Source organism: Sceloporus occidentalis, unplaced genomic scaffold (genome assembly GCF_023333645.1).
Source record: "Sceloporus occidentalis isolate IW3139 unplaced genomic scaffold, rSceOcc1.0.p SCAF_1, whole genome shotgun sequence".
Taxonomy (NCBI): domain Eukaryota; kingdom Metazoa; phylum Chordata; class Lepidosauria; order Squamata; family Phrynosomatidae; genus Sceloporus; species Sceloporus occidentalis.
In genome coordinates, this window is record NW_028316981.1 from 97214700 (window position 1) to 97227528 (window position 12829).

General features: G+C 37.9%; 1 protein-coding gene across 5 annotated transcripts in view; it reads right to left on the reverse strand.

The window, feature by feature from the left end:
* SEC24A (SEC24 homolog A, COPII component) overlaps positions 1-12829 on the reverse strand; it is a 51147-nt gene that overhangs the window by 21221 nt on the left and 17097 nt on the right. For 3 of the 5 annotated variants that reach the window (XM_089529962.1, XM_089529995.1, XM_089529987.1), the window contains 7 exons: positions 11518-11598; positions 9279-9430; positions 5510-5682; positions 4075-4177; positions 2391-2517; positions 1992-2101; positions 554-666 (listed from right to left, as the gene is read on the reverse strand). In XM_089529962.1, the coding sequence (XP_089386088.1) occupies positions 554-666; positions 1992-2101; positions 2391-2517; positions 4075-4177; positions 5510-5682; positions 9279-9430; positions 11518-11598 (859 nt within the window). The remainder of the gene's footprint in view (positions 1-553; positions 667-1991; positions 2102-2390; positions 2518-4074; positions 4178-5509; positions 5683-9278; positions 9431-11517; positions 11599-12829) is intronic. The other 2 variants (XM_089529971.1, XM_089529978.1) reach the window with 2 other exon arrangements.

Here is a 12829-nt window from a genome sequence, read left to right on the forward strand (position 1 = left end):
TATCTGGAATCTTGAATATAGGTGTTCCTTCCATTACATTCACACTTTCAAATTTTACACTTTGAAATTCAGTATGACAACCAAAAGATCCAATATTCTTTTAGTTTTTAAAGGAAAAAAACCTGGATTGAGATTTTTTTTTCTTTATTCAGTATGAGCAGCTCAAGATGTACAGTGCCAGCCATTTGGAGGCATCATACAAATCTGGTAGCTACAACTTCATTTGAACTGTGCAAAGCAGGAGTGGAAATCATGCAGTTTTCCAGATGTCACTAGCATACAACTTCTAGCATCCCCCACCCATTAGCTATGCTGGCTAGGGCTGCTGGAACATATAGTCCAACAATTATCTCAAGAGCTGCATGATTTTCCACCCTTGCTGTAAAGGATGCAAATCCCAGAGATGACACCTTGAAACTGCATTAATTTTAATGTGATAAGCTGAAGACACTGAAAAAGACCTGGAAATTACTTTCCTGAGCTCAGCCTAGCAGTAACATAACAATTTAATATCTTTTGCAAACTGAAAAGAAGAACATTTCACAGCACTTACAAATCTAGATTGTCCAACAAGGTCTTGCATACAGTGTTCAAGTATCCTGTTTCTATTGCATTATGAGACACATCAAATACAAAAAGGTACACAGGAGGCTGAGGTGGACGTAGCTGAAAAAAAGAAAGTTACCTTCATTTAATATTGTGTCTAAACCTGATCCTAATCAATTTTAAGTTAGAACTACTAATCCAAATTGGAAATGGGTAGTTGTTGTTTTGTTTTCCTTTTATTTTTTCTGCTGAAAGCAGTGGGAGAAACTGAGAATGACTGTGCATTATATATTCTCTTTCTTCCCCTGATAATACGTATGCAAGGAAGAGAAGTCTTCATTTTAACACAGCTATTGAATTCAATTGTTAAATGCCACATCTCCAAAGTAGCAGGCAAGTTAAGATATAGTTTGCCCTCTGCATATGCAGGGATCCGTTCTGGATCCCTCCACATATGGGGAAAATGTGTAAGCTAAAACCCCATTGGCTGCAATGGGGAAGCGCTTTTGCATTCGGCACGGTGTGCATGCCACACACGTGAACACCATTCATCACTCGGCGGCTTAACCTTCTGTGTAAGGTTAAAGCTGCGTATGGCACTGGCATGCTGACAGGGAAAACAAGTGCATGTGCCACAAAAGGATGAAAGTTTCTGAGTTCTCCAGAACTCTTCAGCAGAGGATATGGTCAAGAAAGCAGAAGAAACCAATAAAGAAAAAAAAAGTCTAAGCTAGATGTGGCTATCATCCATAAACTAGATCCAGTACCCAAAATGGAAATTTAAAAACTGACTAATTAATTACTGGTAGGTGTTACAGATAGCAAGATTACACCAAACAATGCAATCTAGAACAAAGTAACATAAAAATAGGCCAGCTGCGATTCAGATGTTAAAAAACATAGAAAATATGATGGCTGAACTCCAGGAATGTGACTCAAGGTGCACTTGGTTTGTTCCCAATGCACAGCAGACTGGTTTTTGTTTTTTGGCTTTTGTACAGCAAATGTTTATACTGGCAAAAATGTTTATTCTCAATCTGAGAAGCGTCAAAAACCATTTAATAGCACAGGCGACTGCTCTGCAAAAGTAGCAATATTGGAACAAATCAAACACAAATTTTGCAGGCAATAAACAGGATTCTCTGAAATGTGATCCAGAATTATAGGTACCAGTTGCTTAGTATGAAATGAAAAATTATTTTTTCTTGAGTATCCATATAAACTAGATATTGCACATAACAAAGAGAGTAACAACTCACATGCCGATGACTAGGAGCAAACACACAGAAAAGAAAAGGAATGGGATGTGTTTCTAATTGTAAGGGGAAGGGGAAAACAGATTTCCAGAGGTTGATGAACTACTCCTCCCATCATAGACAGAGCTCCAGGTTCTCCAGCCCTCTCCTACTAGATGATTTCCATTACAAGTTGCAGAGAAATCTCACCATGTATTCAGAAGGAGCCATAAACTCAATTGTTGCATTTTGAACTTCAGGTCTTTTATGAGGTTCTCCATAAACTCTTGTCACAGGATTATACATAAATTCTTCTGGAACTGCAAGAGGAAAATACTACAAGGTACAAGCATTCTCAGAATGAAAGTATTCTAAATATAACCACTTGGAGCTAGAATGCACTAAGAAAACCCTTGAATTTCCATGTAACATCAATCCGCATAATATTACACTCATAACATTTACACTAGTATTAAAACCTAAGAACCACAAGTAATTGATGTCACATAAGAATGAAGTAGCATGAAGACAGAGAGATGGATATGTATATTAAACCTTTTGAAAGCCATGTCTTTAGTGTCTTTGTGTTCATTTTACAAAGTAACTCACCATCATTTACTCTGTAACATAAGTTGCATTTCCATCTCCTTTGGTCAAGAAAGCTGACAAAAGGATTGATATATGTTCTACAGCTACGACATCTCACAATTGTACTGGAAGTTACCACAGGCAATTGCTAGGGGAAAAAAAGGAATGCCTTAGTAAGTCATATGTCGGTAATACATTATCTATTTCAGGTTAACTTAGATACCTGTCTATGAACAGACAGAGTGTAATAATCCAAACATAAGGGATTCCTGTAGTTGAATGTCAGCTTCTACATGTGTTTACAACAGCAATTCTGACTCTTCCTTTTGTCACTAAGCACAATATAAAGGAAGGTAATTTAAGAGCAATCATGCTAAGGGAACAGGAATCTGTTTAGTAAGTCTGGGTACCAAACAAAGTATATGAATCAGTTCAGACAAGTTTCACAAATAAAAAGGTCACTTTAAGTGAAAGTGACTGCAACCAACTCTTACACTTGGAAGCAGGAAAGGAATATTGAATTTTCATAATATATCTCTAAATAACTTTTTAAAAGAACTGCTGATTAGTTTGGATTAGTCCACTCTGAAGGACACATTTATTCAATAGGCAAAGATAGCCTAGATAATGTGTAGTACACAGTCATGTTTTTAAAAAAGAATTGGATATAGGAAGAAAGGCTACAGTTACTATCTATTTGCAACAACTGATGTCACAATTATTTCCCACAAGGATCCAGGAGTTATTCCCCAGCCTGGAAACCTTCTACTTATTTGCAAACAGCAACCATAAGAGTAGATTAAAATCAGGGAAGAACAGATTTTGCAAGGATGCTTGCTTTGATTTGAAGATTATGCCTTACAATAAACCTAACACCATACATTTTTGACAGCTTCAGTATACCTTGAAAAATGCATAAATGTATCGCCATAGAGATAAAATGTATGTATGTATGTATGTATGTATATCCCGCCCTTCAGCCCTAATGGCTCACAGGGCAGCTTACATTTATTATTTTTTAACCAGACAGTTCCCTGCCTGCAGGCTTACAATCTAAAAGACACGACACAAAAGGAGAAGGGAATGGTGAGGGGGGGAGGGGATCAGTTCCAGCATTCTTCTCTCCCTCTGAGGCCTGGACCAAGGCAGATGGACCGGAGGGAGGACTCTGCTTCTTCCAAGCAGGCCTGGTGGAGCTAGCCTGCCTCTCTCTCCCTCAAGATGGTGGATGAAGGGAGGGAGTTCACTATTAAAGAAAGTGTTGCATATGGACTTTTAAAATGCCATTTTGCAGAAAATGCAGGTTTTTTTAGGGATAGGCAAAAATACATAACTAAAACAGTGCATTATATCAACCATGTTTTGGAGAAAAGTGAGTTGAGTGACTCCCCCTCTCCACTGAGCTTGATTCCTTACTTTCTTTTTAAAAGTCAAGCTACAGTGTGCCAAGACGCACAACGAAGCACACCGAGAACTAAATGATCCCCCCAAAACAAGATCAATCCAGGACTTCCAGGCCTGCCTTTTAGGGACTTTTGAAAGCAGTCTGGACACTGCAGCAAACTTTGGTTTGATTCAGTCATGAAAATAAAGAAAGATGATCCTGTGAGAGGGTCAAAAAGGGATTTTGTGTGAACAGCTCACTCACAGCCTTATTTTGAAACCCAACACCCCAGCAGCCATAGTATTCAGTAATGTATCATACCGATAAGTCTTTGAAAGGATGAAGCAGGAGCCCCAAAGGAAGTTTGGCTTTGTTCAGTAAGGCCTGAGTTTGAGGAATGTTAGTCAACGTACATCGGAACAACCTACATGAGGGACAAAAGGTTAAAGTCACTATCAATTATATGCATTACTCATTCCTGAGCTGCACTGGTATTTTCCGTATTCTTATCCCTCCAGTTTGGGCAGAAGAAAGACACGTCACCTATTATGTAGTATTTCAGTCTAGCAATAAGAAACTATAGTATCTCAAGTAACCCAGATACTAAACATTAATGTCCGAAGTGGGAAGCTTTGCCGAGTTGTACTATTCTTGTATTTCCAAAGCAGTCTACTTGAAAAACAGTAATAGCACGCATGCATGTTCTGTAAAAAAAATCTGCATAGGATTAGACTCAGCATGAGCCTCCCATCAACAAGATGATTCCTTCCTTCCACATAAAGCTTTTGAACTAGCAGAGCATTTTCACTGGCACAATGGAGGAGGTATTCTTCATCTATTCTCTCTCCTACTGTGCCTTATGTGTCCAGAAAATCTGCTCCAGAGATTTAGGTGGAATAGAGTAGGTGGTGGTAATGAGGACTCCAGTGGAGGGTTTGTATTAGATGTACCCAGCACTAGTGTCTGTTCGTAGTTCAGGTGTGCTTATTTGTATCTCACCTCAGCAGCACCACGGTGCTTCTGTCCTATCTCCTTGCTCAGTTTATTTTGACTGTGGAGCTATTGAAGTACATGTTATGCTGCAGCTTACATTCTATCAGGCATACTATAAAAATCAATGCTTGAAAAGCACCTTTATAGATATTTGTGCAGAAGAGTCAATATCCATATGTTAAACCTCTGTAGACATTACAGCTGCAATGCAGAGGACTCTACACTTGTGATCTATTTGGAACTGTCAGTAATTAACAAAATGTAAGTATGCTACTGAATCAGAGGTGGACTGTGAACTTTTGTTCCATGATGTGCCTGGGGGTGAGTCAATGGGACAGCTGTCTACCTGTTAGTGCAGAACCAAGACCATGCAAGCCTTCCTAGTACCTGTTTTAGATTACTTGGCCCCAACAGTCCAATTGTTAAATGTTTCTTCTGTTATATATTTTTGAATATGACATTTCCCTTAGAATTTACAGGAATTAAGCAGGACTAGGCCACTGTTTTGGGTGGAAGAACTAAACCAATGACAGAATTTGACTTTTATGGACTCTAAGAAAAACTCCCATCTACAACTGCTATAAAAGCCATGGAATATGTTGCAAAAGTAATGCTGGCCATAACACTAGTTTTGCTAAATGTACCAAGATTATTTGTTCAGTCTAATGCTATTAAGTTACATTTTTTCTTTTACTTGTATTTATTAAAGATATCAGAAACTGATAACACCACAGTATTTTATAAGACTTTAAAATAAACTTACTCTGGATTACAGTTCAGCTTCTGGATATCTTCATGTAAATTCGGAACAGGTGCCTGCAAGGGGGTTGATGGAAGAATATTTCTCTCTTGAAGGAGGTTAATAGGTCGTAATCCTTCTTGTTGAAGACTTAGTCCACCCATTGATGTAGTCAAAGTGTTTGTTCCCAAGCCAGGCTAATGGAAACAACATTGCAAATTTAGACTCATAGAAACAAGTTAGTGTCATATCTGCTAGCTCTGTAAATATTATGTACATTTACAAATCATTTACACTAGAATGCAAAGGTCACAGTGTAGACTGAATTGGAACAAAGCTGGCATGCTGTTTGTACCAAGAACCAAGTAGCACATAAATGGTATACTCTACCTAAAAAAATGGAAGTAACTTTTTAAATGGTGGAAGCTATTTACTTCCACTACCAACACTTTCTTTTGAGAAATTTTAAGAATGTCAAAAATTAATCATATCCTCTCAGCCTCAGAGGAAGCCAAAGGCTTTGGAACAAATCTTGATGAGAAAACCTGTGATAGGTTTGCCTTAGGATCACCAAAAGTCAGAAACAACTTGAAGGCACACAACAACAACTGCCATTACTTTCTTACGTCAGCAAAATAATAATCTAGGCAAAACATAGCTCAGATTTCCAAAAAAGAAATTCTAATCAAATTGATACCACTCAACTCAAAGGCAATATTATGAACACTGACACTTTGATATTCTATTCATTTTCAGGCTAACATTTCTTGGTTACTTCTTCCTCCCAGCATGAATGAAGTTTTCTAATCAAAAAGAAAACTGGGAGTGGGCCCTTTTCTGCCTATCTAAGTGATCACTTCCAAAAGCACTGCACATTTCAAACTGAGTCCATTTCATACTAAAATAGTGATGGAAGAATGAAATGTGTTGTCCTTCTCACTGGTAAGGAATAATCTCATAGAGACAATATGTGTGGCAGTGACAGAAGCTGAAGCTCTAGATTAATTAGTTTGTTACCTATTTCATTATTAAATATACCTGTAACTGATTACATTTATCATCAGTCAGTCCTCATCTTATTCTATTAACTATTACATCACACTGGATGCTGGCTAAATTGGGCGTACAGAAACAGTAATGTACACCAAAGCTTTCTTTAATGATGGCGTTCAGGCACTGTATGTTCTTGGGAAGTCTCCCCTCAAGGCACCACTAGCATGGTTTTCAAACCATATACAGAACAATTCTGTGCATTTGAATGCTAACTCAAAAACTACTTGGTGAAAAGGCAAAATACACTTTTTAAAACAATGAATTCTATGTCCAATGGTCCTGTTTACAAGTAAATATGTTTACAATTGGAGCATTGCCATATCTATCTTAGAAAAAACAAAAACTTAAAAAATATACTATATTATTTTGATGTACTATATACATGTTAGGCCCTGTCTTTTCAGTCTTTCAGAAGAGCCCCTAAATACAGTCTTATTCTGACTGACATTCCTAGGAGTGGCATTCTTATGAGTCTGCTTAATGGAAGTGCTCCACTGCATGATTTATTTTAATCTCTGCATTTAAATCTAGCCTTATAGTTTGGAATTGTATTAGTTATTAAATGGAGCTGAATCGATGCATATGAATTTTGTAGAATGTGTTCAGCCTACAGGTGACCTACAAGAATTCTTAAATATATAAACAGATTTAGCAGATGAAATCAGGATGGCTGCAATGACTGTCCACTATTAAACCAAAGGAGATCAGAGGAAAAATGTGGGATATAAATAAAGATGAGAGTAACAAAAACAATGATGATCATGTATGGGTTAAGCATATGGATGCACGGTATGGATAAGAGTTAACTGGGGATGTAGTTTGGTCCCACTCAGTTTTAGCTTTGGCTACAAATCTCATGACACGCAATCACAAAACGGTTAGCCATGGAGGAATATGGTACTTGGGCTGAAAAATTATTTCTTACCACTAGCCTACACTAAAGCCAATAAACAAATAAAGTACAATATAATGCAAAGACTGTTGGAAAAAATGTGCAGAGGTCACAAGTACAATTCTCTTTTGTTGTGATGTAGAGAACTACAGATATGGCAGATGTTTAAGTAAACCATAAATGGACTATTTCATCTTTCCTTATAACTCTTCCCTTAATAAAGTGTAGAGTATGTTGGGGTGCTTGCTTGCTCAACTAGCCAGAGGTACAAATGTTACTGTAACCCCAGGGGTTCTATCTCTTTTTATAGTTTCAAGTATGAGACTGTATCGAAATAACACACAAATATCTCTCCATGAAGCACCAAGTGCTCAGGAAAATTAAAATACATGCTTACAAAATCTGAATCACAGAACCACTCAGACACTTGTCCAAGGTCACTCAGCATGTTTCATAACTCAGCAAACTTCACAGCTAAGCAGCAATTTGAACTCTGCCTTCCATAGCCAAAAACAACGGTCTCTACCACACTCACATGCTTGTAGCAGCAAACAAATCTGCAGTCATCCTCACTGAAGTTTTGTCTGCCTTATTTTACATCCTACGCCTCATGCATCCAAGCATTTTTGGTTTCATTATGTGCCTAACACATACATACATACACACAAAATCCCTCCCCAGTCTGTTCATTATTTTGGTAGCGTATTAGAACCCTCACTTTATTATATTTCTCCTTTTTCAACTATCTAGAATGTCTCGAGATCATTCTGCCATAATCTTCCCTATTTCCTAATTTCCTGTCACACTCCCCCACCACCACAACCAACTTCTATGGTTTATAGAAACTGCTCACCACGCTGAATCTCTTGTTGTACACCTTTATTCTTCTTACTATTCATATCCCCCTAAACTCTTCTGCTACTTCCTTTGACTCCTTCCACTCATTCCTTGTATTATGATGCCCATCAGAAGAACAGCACAGCAATTTTTCTCCTCCTAATTTCCTCTTTAGATTCATTTATTCAAGACTTACGCCCTTATAATATGAGAACCATGTTTGCCCACACTTATCCTTCTATCTTCTTTGTCTAGTATTAAGTTCACTGACAAAGATGCTTACATTTCATACAGTGGTCAAGCCACTACTGGTGCTGAAGCACTTCATACAAGCAGTATCAACAGCTCACAGGTCACTGCTTTCTGTAAACAAGCATGAATGTTCACCATCTCAAAAATATCTGTTAGCAATGAAAGGAGTATGAAAGGCTTTTCAGTGGGATATAAATGTTGCAGTTACTGGATTCTTATGGCCAGGAAAGTCTGATTTCTACAAAATCAACCAAGCCACAATAGACTGGACTATATAATAAAATCAACATATTACTATGGCTAACTGAGGTTTGCTGTGGGCAGAAGCTCTTCTGCATCCCATCAGTGAGGTCAATACATTGTGTACGGACACTGGAGAAGGCCTTCTCAGCAATGTGCAAGCCAGTTGTGAAATGCTCTCCCCTCAAAGGCCTAATTTGGTACCAACACTGGTTTTATTTGGGTGTGAAGTAAAAAAAGTGGTTATTTGTTAAAGTGTTTGGTAAGTAGGCTTTACTCTGGGTTTGGCTTTAGCAAACTGATTTACTAAACTGTTTTAACTATTTTTAGCTATTTTAACTTGTTAGTGTGTTTAAATGTTTCCAATCTATATAAATTATTTTTATTGCAGTAAATTGTTTTAATCTATTAATATTGGGGTTTTCTTGTACAACACCCTGAGATCTCATGATTTAAGGTGGGATATAAATATTTTAATGCATAAACAAAGGGTTTATTTAAGCAAGATAATCAGTTTACCTGAGGGAACTGTTGTGGTCCACCTGCATAAGGCATTCTTGGTCCTCCAGGGGATGATGTAGTTTGGTAGCCTGGTGGTAAGCTGGGATAAGCACTTCCAACATGTCTATTCATTTTAAGATTCTGAGGAGCTGAAGGGCTATGTGCAGTTGCTAAAAGAAGAATATATTCATTAAATGGAAAGAAGTAAAACTAACATTCAAGTGCACTTCAGAGAAATTTATTTATTCTCATTATTGACATAATACCTTCAATATGCATGGCACTTTATGCATATTATTAACTGTATGCATGGCACTTTTTGCAATACGTATGGCATATTATTAACACAGAAGTGAAACTGTGTGGTCTGCAGGAACATTTTGTGCAATCCTGCAATACTGCTACTATCTCCCCACAATATTCGGAGTGTGGGGGGAATCTTACCTCTAAAAACAGAGATTAATCAACTAAATATTATTCTCCATTTCTCTTCCAAGTTCACCAATTAGCATTTTTAGAAAACTGGAAATGATCTTCCAGAAATGGAACAGGGAGAGATCCTGGGTCCTTCACAGTCCTCCCGCCCCCTCCCATTATCAATATAGTCCACACATACTGAAATTTAAGTCAGATGCTTTTTATCTGTTCACTTTGGGAGGTTTTTCTTTTTTTAGACCTTTAATGAACAAATTGTCTATACAGTCCTATTGGAAGATTTTTGCATTCTCTTTCCCCCTCCTTAGATAGAAATGGATTTTTTGCATGTAAACTCTTCTCTCTCTCTCTCGTTCAAACTAACCATGTGATTTAGGTCACTCCCCCTTTGGGACTAACAAGACACTCTCTCGCTTTCAAAGATTTTTTCCTGAACAGCATGTCTTTCATCTTCCTTCTCTCTCAACCTTCTTTGGAAGATGGTGAGATAAAGATTTCATTTTACCTGAACTATTCACTAGCTAGATTAGGATATAGCCTTTATGTATATATAGATTAAAGCCATTAATAAACTTTTGTTTGAAGTACAAGCTACATGTGTTTGTTGTTTTTGGAGTCAGTCTCAGTTCTTAGGGAAGCATAATTACACAAGGGTACATTTCTGCTACTCTGATGATTTAAAACTAGACCCTAACAGGTTTGGCTTTGATATTTTTGATATTTCAATATTTGTTTCCTTACAAAGTCTAAAGCCTTAGGAAACTTAGGCCTGATTTAAAGGGGCGCTATGAGGTGCCCCCATCACTTGCGAGGGGCGGCGCTTTCAAACGCCCCCGCATGTGACAGGGGTGTAAAAATGGCGATGACCTATACACATGGGCACCGCCATTTTGACATTATGGACGCCTAATGTCCACATGTCGCAGCGCCTTCATGACACCGCAAGTGCGCCATTGGTGCCTTGCGGCGTCATAATGATGACGCAGAAAGAAGTCACTTTTTGCAGCTTCTTTTTGCTGCGCAAGGGAGCCACATGGTTTGTCCACTGCAGCTCCCTTGCATAGAAAACTAGGGCGGCAGCAGACCGCCCTTTTGGGTGGTCTGTATCCCGCCTTAAATTACCTACAAGTCTGCCCTTTGTATCCATAGGGGATCTGTTCTGTACCCCTGCCCCGTACCGAGTTCCACTGATTTCAATGGTGGCAGTGATGTGTGTATCCATTAATGTGGACATGTCCTCATTGACAGCAATGGGGCTTGCCATCCATGGATGGTTAAAATCTGTGGACTGCAAGCCTGCAGATATCAAGGGCCCTCTGTAATTGGCTGCACTCTTAGAACTGAAATCACTATGCTGCTGTCAACAACTCAAACTTTTCCTGAAATGCGACTGCTTACAATGTTTTAAGTAGCACTGGAGATTTTGACTATAGTATCATCTTGTGGAAAAATATAGTCAAGATACAACAGTGCTGCTTATCTCCTAATAAAATAAGTCCAATGCTTGACTGGTACTTTCAGTAATACTGCTAATGATCCATCAATATTTAAGAGTCAGTGCATAGCCTGTAAAGTGTCTAGTTTTTGGACAATGTATCAACTACATGTTATGTTCATTTTCAGCTGGAAAATGAACTCCCGAAAGTCAGTGTTTTGCACATTTTTTAAACCTAAATGTCACTGGGTTAAACAGGCACATGTGCAGTGCATGTCTGAAACAGCTCCCTATTTATTTTATGTTTAAGCTATGGCAAGTGCGTTTTACAGAAGACAGCAATAAGTGAGTGTAAAATAGTGAAAAATTGAGGAAATAATGTCTTACCCAGGAAACCACCACCCTCTATTGTATCATAATTGTTCTGGACTAATGATCCATCACTGGCAGTGCACACAGCATCACCTGCTAACAAAGTCAACTGTTAGAAACAGATGCTTCAATCCAGTCAATCAGTAGTTTATCTTTTATGGCAGATTAACATTACATTCTATGCAATATTAGCAGTTTAACATTTTGCATATTGATCTCGTGCCCAGAATACAAAACATTGCCACCTATTTGGAGGAGATTTTCTCAGTATAGAAGAATCCTTCTGTAACCCTGCAAGACAGTTTTCCCATCTCAAATAAAACAATACCCATACTTCTTTTGAGCTAGCTTCTGCAGTATCCTTAAATAAACAGTAAGATATGTGATGGGACAAATCACCAGAATGCCCCTCCAAATGTATTTTTTTGGTAAAGAAACAGGTTAGATAATGGAAAACATGGCTTGGTAAAATTATCTGCTGTTCCACAAAAGGGCAGAAGTAACTATTTCCTCTTAATAAGCTTAGAAATGCAGTGATAAGGTTCATGGCACTTGCGCTTTCAAGTTGATGTTGACAAGACAGTTACCTTTGTTAGACCCATGTCTGGATTAAAAATGTCCATTATACCTGCAAGGTTTCACTTATTCTGAAAGCAAAAATCCTCAGATGTCTTTATCAGACTGGCTTAACATATTTCAATTGCATTATTTGAACTAGATGAGCATTTATACTGCATTGGAAGGATAAGTGAACCACAGAATCACAAGAACAATATACCTTTGCAGTTTAGAAATGAAATCATGCCACCCAGTGCATGTTTACACAGAAGGAAATCTTAGTTCATTCAAAATGGCATAATCCCTCATATGACTTTATGATTACAGGTTCACAGATGTTGTTGCATACAGCAATTTTAATTACAACATCCAAGTTATCATTCTTTTTATAGTGAATTCTTTCCTATGTTTATCCCAGCATTTCACTTTTAAACAACTCGATCTGCTTGTTTCTCTATGTCTGCACCAGGAAAATGACTGTAAACTAGCATCTAGGAATAAAATTCACTGGTACTCTCCTTACAGTTTGTAAACAGAAAACACTGATCAAGCTATTAGTATCACTGGAACAAAAGTGTGAATGCATGAAGAACTTGAGTTACTTCTGACTATTACCCTTCAAGAATCCTGTGCTCAGAAGTACTGTCAGTATGAACTGCTAAGGCAATCCACTATCTAAGACAAAAAAAGGGGAAATGTGTGAGGTGTGTGTGTCCGAAGTACCATATATAGTCATGTATAATTTGATCTCATATATAAATCAAGGGCA